At 40.2% G+C, this 21,929-nt stretch overlaps 1 protein-coding gene across 1 annotated transcript in view; it reads left to right on the forward strand.

The window, feature by feature from the left end:
• The window catches only part of AR (androgen receptor), a 347,127-nt gene that overhangs the window by 302,371 nt on the left and 22,827 nt on the right, over window positions 1-21,929 (forward strand). The window contains exons 4-5 of the mRNA XM_063432165.1: window positions 17,714-18,004; window positions 19,330-19,474. Coding sequence (XP_063288235.1) covers window positions 17,714-18,004; window positions 19,330-19,474 — 436 coding nt within the window. The remainder of the gene's footprint in view (window positions 1-17,713; window positions 18,005-19,329; window positions 19,475-21,929) is intronic.

Consider the following 21,929-nt stretch of genomic DNA (forward strand, 5'->3'; position numbering starts at 1 on the left):
TCCTCAGAGCCAGAGTGGCGAAACGTACGTCAGGGGCTCTCACCTGGCGTTATCCAGCACACTGCATCATCAGTGTCACATTCTATCCCTGTCAAGATTTTCTAACAGGGTTAGACACACGGTAACACTGACTCGTCTGCTCTATCTAGAAGCAAGTTCAGCTAAATTTTTCTCTAGCCTGTTTTGGCTTTCTGCTGGGAGGTTGGGACTTTATATCACTGCACTAGCGATCAGGAGAAATCAGGCTTTTTGCTAAGGGGTGCCCTCGAAGGCACGAGTTGCTAGGGTCACTAGTGACAGGCAGATAGTCTCCTTTACTATACACCATATTATCTGCAGTTTTCTCTCCCCCCTCCCCTTTTGATTATCAGTTTTGTATTTGAGCTTTTCAGGAGCTCAGTCATCCTTTCACGCTTTACCAGTATTAGCGATTTAAATACTGCAAATTTACCGGTCTCTCCCAGAACCTTGGTTTAGCAGTCTGAGAATCTGCCAAAAGTTGTTTGGTCAATTTGGCTAATATACCGACTCAGCTACTTACTACCTAAACGTCTGTATATATGTGCATTATAAACGGCAAGCTTATTTCATTACAGACCGCTTGCACAGCTACTTTACCGCTATAATGTCTCTCTCTGAAAACGGCAAGCTCATCTATTTAATGATCATACCGCTTGAACAGACGCTCTGCTATATACACTCAGTAGCAGGTATTTAGTTAGCAGCTTACACCGCTGTATACACTTTGGTGGCTTTGTATCATTAACAGTATAACCCTTTCGACTTTGTAAGTCACAGTGGCTCACTGTTTTGTTCCACTGTCTCCTGGTGTTGGCACATTTTTTATATATATATTTATATTTGTGTTTTGGTGGGTCACTATACCAACCGCTACTTTTATTTTTAGTTATAATTAAAAGCTAAGTTTTATTGTTGGGAATTAACTACCTACTTTTCCCCACTTCAGTTTCCCTCCAGATTGAGGGAAACCCACTCTATCAGGATTATTTCTACCTATTTTTCCTGTCCTTTCTCTCTACGTTCTTTCTATTATTTTGTAGTCTAGAAATGGGGACTGGAAGTCTTTACCCTAGGATTCTGCATAAAAGTTATTTAATATATAGCCAACAAATGCAGTTCATAAATGCAACTGTGTGTCCATTTGCCATTGTCAGGATACTAGTTGATCCAGCACGCATAACTTTATCACACCTAGGACTAGAGTTAATGTCTTACCGGGCCTTAGAATGGCCGGACTTAATGTACTAGAGAATAGTCAGAATACTTGCCGAGGTCGGGGAGACAGAATGAGACACAACAATGAGGGAAAGCCAAAAGCCAAGGATACCAGAATACAGGGAAGTCAAACAAAGCCAAAGTTAATAACCAGAAATAAACACTCAGGAACACACTCTCGGATAACCTACTAAGAGAAACCACGACAGGGCAATGAGAAAAAGGTTTAAATAAGCCTCCTTCAGATCTGATTGGCCGTACCCAGCCTTTGACCCCAGAACGTGCGTGCGCGTCCTTTGCGTGATGTCACACGCACGCCAACGTCGTCAATACCATGGGCGGACGTGGGGTTTACAAATTGGAATGAATCCACAGCATGGATCCTTCAACATGCCGGCACAGGGTTGCTGAATAGCATCTCCATTAATGACAGAAAGGCATTTGTCATTATGGACACCACAAGGTGAGGATGAACATGTGACAGCCATAATTACAGAAAGCACAAATGTGCTATAAGGAAAGCCCACAAGGAATGTTAATATAAGTATTACTGAATAATACCTTGCACTACTGAATAAGTGCAGCAATAACAGAGGAAGGTCCTTAGACACCATTGGAGACCTTTGTGTCAGCCTCAGAATTAAGGGGCCTCATGGGAAGAAAAGCAATCTTTTACACACATCTGGGTATTGTTTATTGAGGCTCTGAGCATAAGCAAAATTTCTTGTAAAGTCTTTCAGTGAACTAGTACTTGCGTAAACGTAGTTGCAGATTGTGTAGTTTAATAGTTGGGGCTGAACATTAGTTTAACTGTCAGACTTCCCTACTTATATTTCCATCAAAAAGAAGCAATAAATCATGGAATGTTCATACATATGTATGTGCCTTTACTCTAGCCACCAAGGAATGACCTGGCAAAGTTTCGACTCACTACGAGTTGTTATTAAGCCGTGCTTAACAAAGACTTGTTGTGAGTCTAAACATTGCTAGTTCACTCTTTAGTGGCTAGAATAACGGTACGTTAATATGAAAGAAGACTCCATGATTAAGCATTGCTAGGTCATTCTTTAGTGGCTAGAATAACGGTACGTTAATATGAAAGAAGACTCCATGATTTATTCAATGAATAACTGAGGATAATTGAGGCAGGGGCGTATTAGCCGCGAGGCAAACAAGGCATTTGCCTTGGGCGGCATTTTCCAGGGGGCGGCAAAAAAAGCCGCCCCCAAATGCCCAAGGCAAATGTCTTGTTAGCCTTGCGGCTAACAGACATGCCGGCGGGCTGCTGGGCGATCGGGCGGCACTGCCTGGCGGGCGGGCGGGCGGCCGGTGTTCTATCAAAAAACCCCCTGAGCTGTCTGCTCAGCTCCCTCGCCAGCCGCAGAGTGAGGCTGGGAGGCGGAGCCGGAATATGACGTCATATTCCGGCTCCCAGCCTCACTCTGAGGCCGGCGAGGGAGCTGAGCAGACAGCTCAGGGGAAGTGCTCCCTCGCCGGCCGCCCGCCCGCCAGGCAGTGCCGCCCGATCGCCCAGCAGCCACTGGACCACCAGGGAGGAAGAGACACCCCCCCTCCCCAGCATTCCCAAAGGTAAGGAGGCGGAGGGGGGGGGTTTAAAAAATAAAAATGTGTTAAATATTAATTTAAAAAAAAAGTGTTAGAAATAAATTTAAAAAAACGTGTTAAAAAAAAAAAAAAAAAAAAATGTGTTAAAAAAAAATAAAAATGTGTTAAAATTTTTTTTTTAAAAAAAAAGGGTTAATGTGGGTGGGTGAGTGTGTGTCTGTGTCTGTTAGTGTGTGTGTCTGTTAGTGTTTGTGTCTGTTAGTGTGTGTGTCTGTGTCTGTTAGTGTGTGTCTGTTAGTGTGTGTTTGCCTGTGAGTGTGTGTGTATGTTAGTTTGTGTCTGCTAGTGAGTGAGTGTGTTTGTCTGTTAGTGAGTGTGAGTGTGTCTGTTAGTGTGTGTGTGTTTCTGTTAGCGAGTGTGTGTGTGTGTGTATTTAGAATGCGGGGCGGGGGGAAAGGTTGGGTGGGGGTGGCGCGGGGGGAGGGTGGGCGCCTGAGTTTTGTCCTGCCTAGGGCAGCACAAAACCAGGATACACCACTGAATTGAGGTGGGGATCCTTGCTGGAGCCGTACTATCTGCGCACTGATTCTATTAAAGAGGACTATACCTTTATTATTTTCACCGTTCACTTTATTTATTTTTTTAATTTGTATTTTTTTTTCTAACATTACGTTTATCCATTTTTTAACCCGTTAACGCAGTTACGGCGTTTCATGCCGTCCCGCATTTAGTGGGCTTTAAAGCCGTTGCGGCGGCATGGAACGCGGTAACGGCTTTGAGCCCTGGAGCGCCCGGGATACTCACCTACCCGGCGCTCCGCTTCGGGAGGACTGCCTGACAGCCCAGGCAGCCCCCCCCCACGGCAAATCAGGCCCCCGGGGGCCATGTGATCGCTCTCAAAGAGCGATCACATGGCCCCCTATAGCTGGCTATGGATCTGCCAGCAGGGGGACTGTCTAAAATATTAGACAGTCCCCCTGCTGGTAGGTAGTGTAAAAAAAAAACATTAGACAGGTTATAAAATAAAATAAATATATATTATATATATTTAACGTCATACATAGTGTATTTTAATACTAATATAAGTACATATATTAGTATTAAAATACACTTAGAATTACGTTACATATATATAATATGTATATATATTATATATATAATAGATCTACATATATATATATTATATATACGTATAATTACAATAATAAAATAATAAAATTAATAAATGAAATATCGAAACAAAATTTAATATAAATTATATATGCATATGTAATTTCATTCTAACTGTATTTTGTTATTAATATATATATATATATATATATATATATATATATATATATATATATATATATATAAAAACGAAAGAAAGATAGCACTCCCAGGGCTTGTAAATCAAAAAGTAAAACTTAACTTTTAATTAATTAGCAAAAGGTCGACGTTTCAGTCTGTTAACCACAGACTTTCATGCCGTCCCGCATTTAGTGGGCTTTAAAGCCGTTGCGGCGGCATGGAACGCGGTAACGGCTTTGAGCCCTGGAGCGCCCGGGATACTCACCTACCCGGCGCTCCGCTTCGGGAGGACTGCCTGACAGCCCAGGCAGCCCCCCCCCCACGGCAAATCAGGCCCCCGGGGGCCATGTGATCGCTCTCAAAGAGCGATCACATGGCCCCCTATAGCTGGCTATGGATCTGCCAGCAGGGGGACTGTCTAAAATATTAGACAGTCCCCCTGCTGGTAGGTAGTGTAAAAAAAAAAACATTAGACAGGTTATAAAATAAAATAAATATATATTATATATATTTAACGTCATACATAGTGTATTTTAATACTAATATAAGTACATATATTAGTATTAAAATACACTTAGAATTACGTTACATATATATAATATGTATATATATTATATATATAATAGATCTACATATATATATATATTATATATATACGTATAATTACAATAATAAAATAATAAAATTAATAAATGAAATATTGAAACAAAATTTAATATAAATTATATATGCATATGTAATTTCATTCTAACTGTATTTTGTTATTAATATATATATATATATATATATATATATATATTGGTAACAAAATACACTTAGAATGACATTCTATATATATCTATCTATATATAAAATGCAAATAACCGCAAATATATATATATATAGATAAATACATATAATTACATAAAAGATTACATTAGTATACACGTAGAATTTAAATACCTATAAATGCATATATATTAAAATTCTACGTGTATATTTAAGTAATCTTTTAACATAATTAGGTGATTTGATTAATTAACATTTGATTGACATACCTGACAACACAGGGAGAAAGTGCAGAGAATGTAATTCGCAAGCACTATATTTGACCCTGTAACTCTCCAAGACACCATACAACTTGTACATGGGGGGTACTGTTTTACTCGGGAGACTTCGCTGAACTCAAATATTAGTGTTTCAAACTGGTAAATTGTATTACAACAATGATATTTTAAGTAAAAGTGAAGTTTTTTGCATTTTTTACAAACGAACAGCACGTTTATGGACTATATTATTGTTGTAATATGTTTTACTGTTTTAAAACACTAATATTTGTGTTTAGTGAAGTCTCACGAGAATAACAGTACCCCCCATGTACAGGTTTCATGGTGTTTTGGAAAGTTAGAGAGTCACATATAAGGCTTGCATTTCATTTTTTTGACATTGAAATTTGCCAGATTGGTTACGTTGCCTTTGAGAGCGTATGGTAGCCCAGGAATGAGAATTACCCCCATGATGGCATAGCATTTGCAAAAGTAGACAACCCAAGGTATTGCAAGTGGGGTATGTCCAGACTTTCTTAGTAGCCACTTAGTCACAAACACTGGCCAAATATTTGTTTTTTGCTTTTTTAACACAAAAACAAATATGAACGCTAACTTTGGCCAGTGTTTGTGACTAAGTGGCTACAAAAAATTACTAAACATACCCCACTTTCAATACCTTTGGTTGTCATCTTTTTCAAATGGTATGCCATTATGGGGGTAATTCTCATTCCTGGGCTACCATACCGTCTCAAAGATAACATTACTAATCTGGCAAATTTCTATTTGAAAATGGAACGTTCTATATTTGACCCTGTAACTTTCCAAAACACAATAAAACCTGTTAATGGGGGGTACTTTTGTACTCGTGAGACATCGCTGATTACAAATATGTGCATTTTTGTGCAGTAAAACTTAACAGTATTATGACATTCACAGCTAAAATGTCAGCCGGAAATACAAATTTAAAAATAAATCTTATTTTCTCACAGTTTTTTTAAATTGTATTCATAACGAATTATGTTCCATATATGAATAGTTAATGGTAAATTAAAGCCCTGTTTCTCCTGAACAAAATGATATATAATAAGTGTGGGTGCATATAATATGAAAGATGGGAACTACAGGTGAACAGACATATAGCGCAAATTCCAGTTTTTGTTTACGTTTTGTTTTGATCAGAACGTGCACTATTGACTCCGTCCTGAAGGGGTTAAAGGGAATTTTTTTTTTTTTGTCTGTGTGGATTTCTCATCTTTAATTGCCATGCGGTTTTACTCTTATACTCTCCAACATGCCTGAAAGGACATGTAACCTTTTTTTTTCTTGAAATAAAATAATCCATTAATATTTTTTTTTCTTTAATTCCCACACTTAGATTCTTTTTAGCTATGTCCTTGAGCATTATTCTACATGGGAATTTATGATCATGCACTGCAAAGTTCATTTGTTAATTAAACAAACAAAAAAAAAAACATATTTCACTAGATATTGTTCTAGAAAATAAATATGTTTAGATTCTAGACAAACAAGCCCACAAGTTGGTGATAATATATTGGCTCTTTTTAATAATGTAGTTATTGCTAAATTCTTAATATCTTTCTGCGTCTTGTATTTTCTGAGACAAATCACAGAGGGAGATCTTAAACTGAGGAAATTGTTAATGATTATTGCAAAGTGTAAATTAAAGAAAACACCAGGGTACAATTTGAACGAAATCTGTACTGTACCCAAACTTCAAGGAACCTACTAATAACTTATGCATAATGAACTGAACGGACAAGCTGCCTGCAAGTGAAATCTATCCTGTGATTAAGGAACATCAATATTTATAATGTTTCTTTGGTAACATGAGCTTCTTTTCATGACTTTGTGAAATAAGTAAAACTGACTTATTCCTGGGCCTCCCATTGCTCTCCCCAAAATGCAACTGTATAATAATTTAGGTAGGTACATTATCATTTTATTGTCCTAAAATATTAGTTTTTGATCTTAAAAACCCAATATTTATTATGTTTCAGTTATGTTTCTGTCTGTCACCCATGGTTTTGTTATAATCCTAAAATAAACTGTAATACTTACCTAGAAATGCCCAAACCATAATACATTTTACACTATTAATAGCTGTCAACTCAAAAGTTGTAGCTCCCTTGTGTTATTATAGAGTGGACCTTATCACCGGCATATCAGACTGATCCCACTCACCTTCCAGAGCCAAAACTCTTGAGACTCTCAATCTCCATAAGAGATACAGAAAGACAAATGCCCATTTAGCATATTTTACTAATCTTGGACTGTGCCTGGAATCCGTGGGTGTGGGGTCCCATGTCATCACAAATTAGTTTACTTACCATTTAGCACCCAATGGCAATATAGAAATACTAGTTCATATTAGGGGTATGACTCGATGATGACTCCATACGGGTGGATTCATCCGTTAAAAGGGTAAGTTCTGTCTGAAAAGAGGACATGTCGAACTGCTATGAATGCATGCCGGACTGACTTGATCTTGTGCTGGCCAGTCACACTCACGGCTGTAAATACATAAAGAGCTTTGTCCATGAGCTAAATACATTGACTGCATTTAGGGCAGCGCAGGTACATCCAAGTGCACACTCATGCAGCCATTATTGTGGATTCAGTCTCTAGTGGGACAGTAGAAACCAAAAGCGCTTTGCAGGATACGATCCTGTATTCAACACATATTTGTCCAAGAGGGTTGAACAATTAAAATCATATCATGGTGCTAGGAAGCTTTTTAACGAACAAAACAGCAAATGCTCCTACAGTAGCAAGTGGATAGGAGGTGAGTACTATCTAACTACTCCAAAAACAAGTTTGTTGAAAGATGAAATAGTGGTTATTAAATCATTGGTATTTCAACTCTTGCAACAGACATTTTCTCAAGGTTATGAGAAAATACAATTACAGAAGCAACAAAGTAAGTGATTTAATAATCCCTATTTTATTTTTATTTCAAAATGAGTCTCTTGGGCTGTGCTCATCCCTGATATTGCACATAATTTCCTCATTATCCATATACACACGAGCATGCACCTAGGAGCTTTTAACAAAGCAATTTCATTGACAGATTATTTTCTTGAGTACTTCCCTCTTGAATTGTGCTAAAGGCACCCAGGCCACTTCATCTCAAATTAAGTGGTCTGTATGCAGTAGTTGTTTAGTTTTAACTCTGCAATGTAAAGCATTGACATTCAGTAGATAGGGCATTGTTTACTTTTCAGGGTTGAATATGCCTCTAGGGGTGTTACCTTATAAGAGTTCTCTTTAACGTTTTTAGGATAATGATCTAACCAGTGGTGTCTCCACGAATTATATACAAGGAGGTGCATGGGATACGAAAGTCATTACTAATAACTTCAAATGCCAAAGACCTACTGAAGGATGTGCATTTACACCGAAAAAAATCTCATACAAATATAAAGACTCTCTTTGAAACTCATACATGTCACACAGGTCTGGATTTATCCCACAATTCTAGTCCACAACAACAACAAAAAAGATTCAATAATAAGTAAGTATGAAGAAAACCAAGAGTTCCAAAGCATTAAAACTTACAGTCAATTGCAAAGTATATGTGTTTATCTAGAAAGGAACAGACAGCAATCTGGTGCAGCAGAGCCCACCTGAAGTCCAATATGCATGCTTTTAAAGGGAGCCCCAAGTTGCAGACATTCATCGATATTTTAATGCTTTATACAGTGCCTTGCAAAAGAATTCACCCCCTTGGCATTTTTCGTGTTTTCTTGCCTCAAAACCTGGAATTAACATGGATTGTTTGAGAATTTGCAGAACATGGCCACAACTATGAAGATATATATATATATATTTTTTTTATTGTGAAGAAAACAACAAATAGGCCAAAAAAACAGAAAAGGTCAATGTGCGTAACTATTCACCCCCCTAAAGTCAATACTTTGTAGAGCCACCTTTTGCGGCAATCACAGCTCCAAGTCACTTTGGATAAGTCTCTATGACCATGCCACATCTTACCACTGGGAGTTTTGCCCATTACTCCTTGCAAAACTGCTCCAGCTTCTTCAAGTTGGATGGTTTGCGCTTGTGAACAGCAATCTTAAGTCTGACCACAGATTTTCTATTGGATTGAGGTCTGGGCTTTGATTAGGCCATTCCAACACATTTACATGTTTCCCCTTAAACCACTCAAGTGTTGCTTTAGCAGTGTGTTTGGGGTCATTGTCCTGCTGGAAGGTGAACCTCCGTCCTAGCCTCAAATCATGCACAGAGTGGTACAGGTTTTGCTCAAGAATAGCTCTGTATTTAGCACCATCCATCTTTCCCTCAACTCTGACCAGTTTCCCTGTCCCGGCTGCTAAATGGTGTTCTTTGGGTGATGTGATGTGTTGAGTTTGTGCCAGACATAGCATTTTCTTTGATGGTCGAAAAGTTCAATTTTAGTCTCATCAGACCAGAGCACCTTCCTCCATACATTTTGGGAGTCTCCCACATGCCTTTTCACAAACTCAAAACGTGCCATTTTGGTTTTTTTTGCTGAAAGTAATGGCTTTCTTCTGGCTACTCTGCCATAAAGTCCAACTCTATGGAACGGACGGCTTAATGTCATCCTATGTACAGATACTCCAGTCTCTGTAGTTCCTCCAGGGTTACCTTATGTCTCTGTGCTGCCTTTCTCATTAATTCCCTCCTTGCCCGGTCCGTGAGTTTTGGTGGGCGGCCATCTCATGTTCTTTCCATGGTTATAATAGATTTGATGGTGCTCCTGGGGATCTTCAAAGATTTGGAGTTTTTTTTATAACCTAACCCTGACTTCTACTTCTCAACAACATTTTCCCTTACTTGTTTGGAGAGTTCCTTGGTCTTCATGGCAGTGTTTGGTTGGTGGTGCCTCTTGCTTAGGTGTTGCAGCATCTGGGCCCTTCAAAAAAGGTGTGTATATGTAATGACAGATCATGTGATACTTAGATTGCACACAGGTGAACATCATTTCACTAATTATGTGACTTCTGAAGGTAATTGGTTGCACCAGAGCCTTTTATGGGCTTCATAACAAAGGGGGTGAATACATACGCACATACCAATTTTCTGTTTTCCATTTCTAAAAAATAATTTTATGTATATATTTTTCTCATCTCACTTCACCAACTTAGACTATTGTGTTCTGATCCATCACATAAAATTCAGATTAATAAAACATTAAACTTAAGGCTGTAATGTAACAAAATAGGTAAAAGGTCAAGGTCGATGCGGCGATGTGTGTGTTCTGTCTTTTATGTATGTCTCCCAGGGCTGCCAAATCTTTGAGAAATTTTTCTCTGTGTTTATGATCTGGGCAGTCAATTTATCCATTAAGTAGTTGTCTTTAACCTTCACGACCACGTTAGCTATCGTGGGTGTGGAGTTTGAGCCATGATTGTGCCAGCGCCCATCTGGCCGCTAGTGTGAGTTTATTAAGGAGTTTTTGTCAGTGGGTTGGGACAGCAGGAAGGACCAGGGGTCCATGTCTATCTGCCTCATGTGAATGAAAGTGCCCTTATCCCCACATTCGTTCTAGCATGTATCTGTCGTAGGTTTTCCCATTCTGAATATTTTGAATGATTGTTGATCAGTTTAACTGGGATTGGATAAGTTGCTTCTTTATCAGTACTCCATAAGTCTAATAATAGTGTAGATAGAAAAAAATTAGAAAAGACATAAAAATAAGTGGGAACCATAAAACCACAGATATAATAATTAAAAATCTTAAAGCATGGGGGCGGGGCCTAACCATCATGGCGACCAGACGTGTGTCTCAGGAGCTCCTGCTCACCTCTGACAATACAAGCGACATTAGGCGGCATCTAAAGAGACGAACAGCGGCACCACATACTTATAAACACCCCGCAACAGAGGGCGTGAAGTGGGAGGCTGGGAGGCTCGCTGGAGCCACGCTGACACCGGGACCGACATTGCGGCCTAGCACACGACGGGCGGGTGAGGCGGCCGCTCTCCCGACCCAGAGACAAGCGAACGACACACTCAAAGAGAGCGAGCCCCGCTACCCCCCCTTTGGACCGGTGGGGGAGATCCCGGTCCACACAGTAGAGGCTACCCCAGGCATGCTGACGCAGTGCTGGCTGCCTCGGGGGTGAAGAGAAAGCACAGGGCCTCCTCCAAAATGGCCGAGGCTGCAGAAGCTGAGCACCACAACAAGGCTGTATATGACTTCCATGCAAGGCTAACTAGGCACTTTGTGAAACTTTGGAAGGAGCTGAAACGTAAACTATGTCAATCAGCCCCCTTACAAGGGGATAACTCCCCAGAGCAGAAACTAAGATTTAACAGCCGACCGGCGACCCAACACCCTGATGGCCGACCAGCACCGCAGAGGAAGAAGAGGCCCCTAGAGACACCAAGGGCCCGACACAGGCAAACAACGCAGTCCAAGCTAAAACTTAACCCGCCATCTGGCCACCCTTATACACGGCCTAGACAAGGCATCACAAGGCCACCCAGAGTGGGTCCCTACGTAGCGAAACAAAGATCGTGGCGCAAGCAGCGACACCCCAATCCTCGCCCACTAGTGGGTCGCTTGAGACCACAACAGAGACTCACCCCTCGGGGCGCAACTGCCGGAAGCCGGTTAACGGACCACGCCAATATGATGCACTCTCCCCTCACCTCCTACTGCGACGGAAAGACACAGCTGCGATATGAAGGGCACACCATCAGGAGCCGAACACACAACCCTCCAGTTCTAGACCCGACACGGGCCGCGACGAGCTTACGCTCAAGACACCTGAGGCCCTGCAGCGGCCCCTCCGGATTCCTGAACCCTGTGCCCAGAGGACTGACAAACCCCGCTATCTGCCTGCTTAATACTCCAGTGGCGGACCGGCCCCACCTGTCAGCTGACGGAATCAGAGGCTCACTGTGCCCCTCTGAGCTGCGGGACTGTAAAGCCCCTTTGGAAGGCATCGGCTAAACAAACTCTTGGACTGAGCACTTGGGGAACTCACCCTTCCCAGCTCCTCCTGCACACAGCGACCGCAGAACCGCAGGTTAACCTTAAAAATCCTCTATTTACTCGAGATTGTTTCATATCCAGTGGAGACCTTCTGGGGACTATTACCTAATGTTGGTTGCTCTGATGCGCAAACCTAAGTTAACAAGTCAGCTACTCATTTGAGTCCATCCTGTTTAACCACACACATCTTGCCGTTTCAGGCATATTTAATTTAACTATGGCTTCTCCCTCACGCATAACTCGCAGTTTGGCCCATCTTGCCATAAACCTAAGCAAGTACTAACCTGTGTTATGCAAATTCCCCTATTAATACCAGCCAATGAAGGCAAATTACTCTAGCGTTAATTGATTCACAACTCAATGCCTAGTTGGCTTTTACACGACCGAATACTAATGGCTAGATAGCACCGCGAGGCTAATCACTGTAACGACTAAGACTTAGCTATGAGACCCTTTATTGTTTGTTTTTGTTTTTACTTTACTTAAATTACTTTTATAGAATATTGTTCAGACCTAACATGCTTACACATCTTGTGCCCCAGCATAGCACATCGTTTAACCTTACTCGTACACTCAGTGGGCATACACTCAAATGTCTGCACAACGTTACTCAGTATAGTGTTACCTAAGCTTGCTTCATACCATGTTAATACTCACCTTTAAATATAAAATTTGTGCTAGCTATCTCATGTACCTCTCTGTTCAACTGTTTATAATGCGTTGGAGGATTGCCTTTGGGGTACCTCACAACCGACTGTTCGAAGCTTATGCACTACAAAAATAAAGAATTAAAAAAAAAAAAAAAATCTTAAAGCATGAATATAAATAAATTAATTAAGTAAATCTATCTGTGTACATAAGAAATAAAAAAAGTGTGTAGAGTAACGTTAGATGAAGCCGAGGAGAGGGTAAGGAAAAAAAAAATTATATATATATATTTATTTTAAAAATATGTTATGCAATATTATAAAAATTTTATAAAAAAAAACATACCAGATCATAATCAATGTTTGTAATCTATGTATCCAAAAACCCTCCCTTAGCTTCATCATAAGATCTCCTCCTCTCTCATCTAAACTGACCTTTTCTATAATAGCAAAGGACAGGTCAGGGGGATTAAATCCTGGACATCTATTGCAATGGTTTGGAACCGAATGAGATGTTAACTTCTTCCTAATGTTATTCAAATGCTCTAAAAAACTTACTTTGGCTTGCCGTCCTGTTCTTCCAACATACTGTGCACCCCATTTGCATGTAAGGAGGTACACTACGTGTGTGGAAGAGCAGGAAGTGAAACCTTTTATTTTAAAAATGTCCTTGGTAGAGTTGCTTTGAAATTAAGTTATTACGTTGGGCAAAAAACGACAGGCCTTATAGTTAGAGATGTCCCGAACAGTTCGCTGGCGAATAGTTCCTGGCGAACATAGCTTGTTCGCGTTCGCCACGGATGGCGAACATATGCGATGTTCGGTCCACCCCCTATTCGTCATCATTGAGTAAACTGTAAAAGTGTACCTCACAGTCAGCAGACACATTCCAGCCAATCAGCAGCAGACCCTCCCTCCCAGACCCTCCCACCTCCTGGACAGCATCCATTTTAGATTCATTCGGAAGCTGCATTCTTTTTTTTTTTTTTTTTAGACAGAAGTGTGTTATATTTGAGCATGCTAGGCTAAACGTGCGTATATCATGGCTACTTGCACTGAGGGTATGAGTATATAGCAGTACATTGTTGTGAAAGATGGCTGTCATATTTAGGGTGTAGCTTGCACGTTATCAACTGTGTATTTATATCAGCAGCTCCACCACTAGTTATAAATCAAGTGTGAGTCGCCCCATGAGATGAGACTAGTGAATAACATAATACATGAACGGTTAAGGTAAAGGCATGTAAGGAACTACGACAATAAACTCTTTAGGAGGTGAAATAGTGACATGTTTAAACGCTTGCTACTTTACGATTAGTTAATGTGCAGAGAGCAATTCATGTGATCAAAGGCATGGTGTGGAGGATCAGCTATAGTGGGACATGCTTGGCAGGCTGCTGTTTACTGCTTGTGCTCATCTGATCCCTTCTGGGTGCCAGGTGCAGACCCTGGGAGTCCCTGATACCTGGAACAACAAAGGCAAGTCTCTGGCTGAGTGCCGGGTTCGCGGCTTGAGGTGGTGGAAGCTTGTTTTGTCAGGTGGTCGGATCTGTCCCGGTGGTGCTTCACGTCCGGTGCGGGATTGTGGTGGCTTAAGGTGGAGGCGAGTGCTTGACTTGGGGCAGGCTCTGCATTTCTGTCTGTGCCTCCGGTCCCGTCTTCGACACCTTTTGCGTTTGTGGATTTTAATAGGGACTGCTTCGCTTAGCTGTGGTGGAGCTTGTTGGGGCTGTGGTGGAGCTTGTTGGGGCTTCCTGCTTTTTATTTGCTTCCAAAATTGATTAAAGAGTCTGTCCATCTTAGACTCAATATCCTGCCAAGCTTTGCTGGTACCAGGAGGACACGCGGCTGCCGCCATATTGGGAGAGTCACAGATTAGTATGTCAGCCTGGGCGGCTGTGCTCTGTGCGTCCATTAGCTCCAGACAGCCTCTCAGGGGTGGACCGGGATAACCCCCACCGGTCGGGGGGGGGGGGGGGGGTAATGGAGCTCCTGCCGGGAAGTAGCTGCTCCTGGGCATCCCAGGATCAGGAGATCGGCCGCCTTTCCCGCCCTGTGAGCACCAGGCCACACTTGCCACGCGGAGGTAAGTAAGGGATTAAACTGATAAGAATAGTACTACTTAACACACCACTCCTATCTGGTGGCACATTAGATTGCACGCGCAGTTCCCTTAAATTTGAAGTAGGAGGACCGACCGAGCATCTTTTTCCATCTCCCGGTTCTTAAAATCGATGCCATATACACGTCCCCTGATAGGGGACGTAACAGGTATTAAACTGATAGGAATAGTACTACTTAACACACCTAATAATAATGCAGAGAGAGGCAACGCAGAGAGAGGAGTCTGAAGAAGAGGAGTCAGAGGAGGAAGGTAGCTTTGAGGAGGTGGAAGACCAAACACAGCAGGTGTCCCAGGGGGCTTGTTGTCACCTTTCGGGGACCCTTGGTGTTGTACGTGGCTGGGTGGAGGAAGAGACCTTCAATGACATCAGTGAGGACAAGGAACGGGACATGGCTAGCTTGGTATCCAACCTTGTGCAAATGGGGAGTTTGCGGTTGTGCAAATGGACTGTTTGCGGTTGGTTGGTCTGTCACTGTGAAGCGGGCATAACCCTTACACTACCTGTTCGATACAACATCATACCTGATGTTTTAAAGCACGTTATTCCAAACAATTTAGGAATTGTAGGTGATTTATGCCCTTTATGGATTAAAACCAGACTCTGCATCAACTATGTAATTTTCCATGGGAGTTTTGCCATGGATCCCCCTCCGGCATGCCACAGTCCAGGGGTTAGTCCCCTTGAAACATCTTTTCCATCACTATTGTGGCCAGAAAGAGTCCCTGTGGGTTTTAAAATTCGCCTGCCTATTGAAGTCTATGGCGGTTTGCCCGTTCGCGAACATTTGCGGAAATTCGCGTTCGCCGTTCGCGAACGTAAAATTTTATGTTCGCGACATCTCTACTTATAGTGCCTGCAAGTATAAAAACCATCTCTAGGGTGTTGTCTTTGTGGGTTATAAGTATGTTTATTCTTAAAAGTACTGGGAGCCAGAGCATTCATCAAGTTTTCTCCTTTCTTGAAAATTGTGTTTGGTTTTTTGGGAAGTACCGTACCCAAAAACTCATCTTCCAACAGTATTGGCCAATGGTTATTCAGTGTCCGTTTGATGTTAAAAGCTTGTGAGTTAAAATAAGTGTTAAATGAATATTTATAAGATTGTTTCCGAATGTCTTTTTGAACTATATCTTGAAGAAGATCCTCTCTTTTAATTATATTTATCTTCTCTACTTCCATTTGTAGTTCTTTTAGATCATAACCTTTTTCTAAAAATTTGTTAGTAAGAATGTGTGCCTGTTCTAGGAATATTTCTTGATCTGTACAATTTCGGTTTAATCTAATATATTGACTCCTTGGTACACTCCTTGGTCATGTTAGAATAGGAAGCATTACTGACAACTGATGAGTTGGCTCATTTTATCATTTCCTTTTATAAGTAACTGGTTCCTGCTATTCTGGCCTCAGACAGGTTACTGGGCAAGGTGCGTAAGCCAATAACTCACCCTGACAATACGCCTAGGGACATCATTGTGTACCTGCACTATTTCAGGTCAAGAATTAACTAATGGCAGCTGCATGTAAGCTGATAACTTTTCTGGATCCATATTTTGGCCTGTCTGCAGCCCCAATGAGCAAGCAACTGGAATATGCTCCAGTTAAGAAATAACTACAAAGCCACAACAATTCTCACCACTGGGGTTTCCCCACCAAACTTCACATCACTAGATCTCTGGAGGCAAGCCTGATATTTCTTATGGAATATTGCAACTGGCTCAGACCTCCCCACTCACAAATCTCATTCCCAAGCAAGGATTGGAGCAAAGTTGCAATGGCTAAATGACTTTACTGATGTCTTGCCCAGTCAAGCTTACATGGGACCTCCTATGGGTCTACAAATACCAAACACTTTCCTCTCCCTTGGAATTCTTTTAGCAAAGCTGTTGCTTTCTTTAATAATTCTAGATGTACCTAGCAGCAACTAAATGCATCCTTAAACTTCCATAGTCACAATACTTATCATGAAATAACTACAATGTCGGTTCCCCTCTTTCATATTGCTTTCTCAAGCTCTGGGGCTACTTCCAGTAGTTTTTGCTTACTTGCACCTCCAATTGTAATAATACCAATAGTTTTGCAGTTTATTGTGGTGTACATGCATGACTGATAAACTCAAAACTTCAAGTGGTTTAAGTAAAACCTATACAATGTAATAAATATTTTCTTGATAGAAAAGTGCACGTCAAGTACATAAAAGATAAAGCAAAAGCAACAGAATATAGTATAGATGGTAATAAAATGTGACTATTATATATTTTAAAATCAGGTCACTCACATTTAGAGTAGCCATTGTATACTTGCATCACACCACTCCTCCACTCTGATATGCACTCCGGTAAAAATAAAAGAGAGAGAAGCATCCCATGTGTAGTATATCCAATAAAACCCAATAACAGTATAAAATAAGTATTGAGCTCACCTTGTAAAGAGCTTTAAAATCCTTGCCCTGAGGGTAGCAGGTATAGTGCCAATATAGAAGGGATGGCAACACACCAATGGAGATTCATGGGGCTTCAGAGGACTTTTAAAAGTACTACTAAATTTATTGTAGAAAAAAGTTTAAAACATCAAAAGTAAACGATAAAATAAACAAATAAAGTACACACTTGTAAAGAGAAAGTCCCAAATCAGGACTTAAAATGCTCCATCAAAAGTGGTAGGCAAACATATATTATTGAAAAAAATCCTTAAAACTGTTGAACTCTTTATAAATATGTCTTGTATTGATGAATATACATTTCCCTTTTTTGCATTTATTTTCAGCTGAGGGGTGCAGTAAAAGTACTATATTCTTATGGTTCTTTTTTTTTCTCTTTGTAGCTCGCAAGCTGAAGAAGTTGGGGAACCTTAAGGCACAGGAAGAATTGGAGGGATCTTCTGGGCCAGGAGAAACCAGCAGAGAGATGGCCCATAGCATGTCGATCCCACAACTTGAGGGCTACAGTTGCCAGCCTATTTTCTTGAATGTTCTGGAGGCAATCGAACCTGTTGTGGTGTGTGCTGGGCATGACAACAACCAACCCGACAGCTTTGCACTGCTCTTAAGTAGTCTCAATGAGCTGGGTGAGCGGCAGCTGGTTCACGTGGTAAAGTGGGCAAAGGCATTACCAGGTACAATGACCGGGCAATAACTGTTTATGTATGGAATCATTGGAAGCACATACAGAGCAGAGTGGGTTACAACAATGAATATTTTTTTTTTGTAAATGTTGAGTTGTAGTATGTTTACATTCAGATTGGAAAGCACATATGGGGATCACAAAGGTAGATGGGGGTCCATTACTTATTTTTGCCTGTGGGCCCTTGTTGTTGTCAATCTGGACCTGCTTAGTTAGAAACTATGTGAACAAATAACTTTTGTCTGCTGGTCTCAAATGCATGGAACAGACTTTTGTATCTTGATATGTACATGTTTAAATATTATAAATGTTATTGCACTATGCCAAATATGCCCTGTTTAATAGAAGTACGTAGTGGGTGAGGCCTAATGTTTCCTCATAAGACCATTTTATATTAATGATATGAGTGATGGCATGAGTATTTACACTGTCTTTGCGATATTAAATTGTCTGTATTAATATTCAGTTGTCAAAAACAGGTTAAAAAATACAGGTAGACACGTATGTTTATTTATTACAGTACTTAGCATTTCAAAGACAAAAGGTTGTAATAAAAAAAACAACATTTTTATTTCACAATGTTCCATTTATGCTGTTATGCATATGAATATAAAGCCAAATCCAGTAACAAATTTATCACATTTAATGGAATTCATTCTTAATTATGTTTAAAATGCATTGAGATAGCAAAAAATGCACTCATCCATAGCAAGATGAAATGTAGCAGCGCTATTGTCTGGTCACTTTGTATTCTCTGATAATGCATAGTCAGACGAATTATCCTCTGTATTTTGGGACCCAAGTCTTTTGAGTACAAACTGTGTCATTAGTCAAAACATTATCTGATTAGAGCCAGTGACACCATACATAGTTTCTAGGTTACATTTCCCATGATGCTCAGCTAGCTTTTAGAGTCTAAAAGCTAGCTGAGCATCATGGGAAATGTAGTCCAGAAACAATTTATGGTGTCAAGGTTAGCCATCACTGGATTAGACTGTTGTCTTGAGCCATCAGAGTATTTATTTTCTTCTGGATCCAAGAGGGTACAGGTTCCCTAATTTTTTTCTAAATATGATATATTTATGTGAAACAGATTGTAGATGTAGGACCGAAATATTTAGATGTATTACACATAAACAGTGAAATTAATATTTGATGAATTTTAATGATGATAATTGTAATGTTCTTTATTTGTGGTATTTAATGAATATGCATTGTTTGTTACAGTATTCAGTAGATCTATCTTGTGTATAACTATGGTGCAGTAAACGGAAAATGATGAGAGTAATTTTTCATTCGTAATCATCCTTCCTGCAGGTTTCCGTAACCTACACGTAAATGACCAAATGACCGTGATACAATATTCCTGGATGGGACTCATGGTCTTCGCAATGGGCTGGAGGTCATTTAAAAATGTTAACTCTAGGATGCTATATTTTGCCCCAGATCTTGTCTTCAATGAGTAAGTGTCTTGTCTATCCAAGAGCATGTATTAGCTGAAAACACAGTTATTCACTAAAGTGTGATTTTTCATGAAACTAAGTGAATTGAAAATTAATTTCTAATTTTATGTCAGAATAGCCAAATTGGAAACAACAAAAATAAATCAACAATGTTACTAGTTTATTCTAACATTGTATATACATTTTTCATTTACTTTGGATTCACAAATATTCAGACTTTATAAAATAACTGTATGAACAATACAAGTTGTGTGGCCTGTCATGCCAAATATACCTTGTTTAATAGATGTACGTAGTTGATGAGGCCTAATGTTTCCTCGTAAGGCCATTTTATTTTAATGATATGAGTGATGAGATGAGTATTTGCACTGTCTTTGAGATAGTAAATGGTCTGTATTAATATTCAGAGACCCCGGCATGTAACATAGACATTTAGCCATTCACTCTGACCTGCTTTTAGATGGGTTTCTCTAGGCAGAAAATAATATTTAATATGCAAGTGGTGTGGCACTTGATAAAATTTCCATCCATAGTGCCTCCAGACCAGGATGGACCTTTCCCAAAATATCAATAATCATGAAGAAAGTTGGACTGGGCACATATAGATGGTTTTAAGGCAGAATTTGGCAGAAATTGGAAAACCATACTATGTTCAAGCTCCTACAGAAACCTTTATCAAGCGTGATAAAGGCATGTGTGGGAGCCAAAATATTATATATATTATATAAAATCTGCCTCAACACCATCTATAGGTGCCCGGTCCAACTTTCTTCATGATTAGTCAAAAAAGGATGGTTTAACGATTCCACTGCATTATAATAAAAGGTGCGAAACTGCAGAAACTTTTCTGGAGAACAAACCGTCCGCTGGCAAAAATTTTTTTTAAAATAATCCATCCCTTCCAGCCTGTTGCCATGTGTATGCTTCTGACAGCTTGAAGACCACTCAGTACACAGTGAATGGCCGGCTTTCAATCACATTTCATCCCTGGGCAAGTCCAAAAAATAATATTTACCAGTTTGGACATCAGATGCATATAAAATCCCTTGCTACTTGAAGAGTTCTTCATTCTAGAGCCCATCATTCTGTTGGTCTGTATTTTCTTTTCTTTTTCCGGAGAATTGTTTATTTATTTTTTCAGCAACCTTTACAGTTAAGGATTATTTTTTGTCTTACGGTTAATACAGAATTTTTGGTGATGTAATTGTTGAATGATTTTTAAAGGGACACTTTAGTCACCAGAACAACTATAGTTTAATGTAGCTGTTCTGCTGAGTATAATCATTGCCTTCAGGCATTTTAATGCTAACACAGCCTTTTCAGAGAAAAGACAGTGTTTACATTGCCTCTAGGGCAGTGTTTCCCAACCCAGTCCTCAAGGCACACCTACCAGTCCAGGATTTAAGGATTACCCAGTTTTGTCTAAGGTGTTTTTTCTTTTTTTTCTAAAAACACCTTAGACAAAACTGGGTAATCCTTAAATCCTGGACTGGTAGGTGTGCCTTGAGGACTGGGTTGGGAAACACTGCTCTAGGGACACCTCCAAGTGGCCACTCCTCAGATTGATTCAATGCATCTCTATGAGGTGGTGCTGATTGGCCAAAAACAATGTTTGTCCCCACCCCCTTGCTGATTTTAGCCAATCCAATGCTTTCCACATGGGAAAGCATTTGATTGGCTAAAAATCAGCAATTCTGATTATATCACTAAGGGGGCAGGGCCAGTGCCAGCAGACCTGTGGAGCGCTGAAAATAAGGTGAGTTTTAACCCATTCTGAGGGGGCTAAAGAGGGGGCAAGCCACCTAAATGGTGGGTTTAGCACTATAGGGGTAGGAATACATGTTTGTGTTCCTGAACCTATAGTGTCCCTTTAAACAATAATTCTACCAGTAAAAAGGACTTAGAAATATTTATATATATTTTTATTATACTGCCCTCCATTTGAATTTAGTGACTTAGTGTTGGGGGTTAGAGTAGGTTGAGGCTAGAGGTATTTTATGGGGGTTACATTTTTGATTATTATTATTATTTTATTTTTGGAGAACCAGGGAACTAGGAATTCCCTGATTCTGTTATTATTAAGCAAGGCAGCTCCCTAAAGCCTATTATTATATTATGTTTGTGGGAAGAAGGGATTGGGGCAATTTGCTGGGTCCGTATCCTGTATATTATGACTCTTTGCCCCACCACTCATGGTCTGGAGGAGAAAGGGAGCTATTTCTCATCACACAAGTCATTCATATATTTTCCTATAGAATAGTTTTGCTCCAAATCAGAAAGTTTTTTTCTTCAACTTTGTAGCAGAGATGCACAGACTGGCAAATAGGCTTTTGGTGAACATTTGCAGCAATAAAAGACTAGATGGCTTGTGGAGGAGTTTGAGAGCTAGTCCCCTGCTCAGAGAGTCAAGGGCAACATGAACACAGTAACCTTCATTTATTGCACCACCATATA

The sequence above is a fragment of the Pelobates fuscus genome, chromosome 9 (genome assembly GCF_036172605.1).
Source record: "Pelobates fuscus isolate aPelFus1 chromosome 9, aPelFus1.pri, whole genome shotgun sequence".
In the NCBI taxonomy this organism is placed as follows: Eukaryota; Metazoa; Chordata; class Amphibia; order Anura; family Pelobatidae; genus Pelobates; species Pelobates fuscus.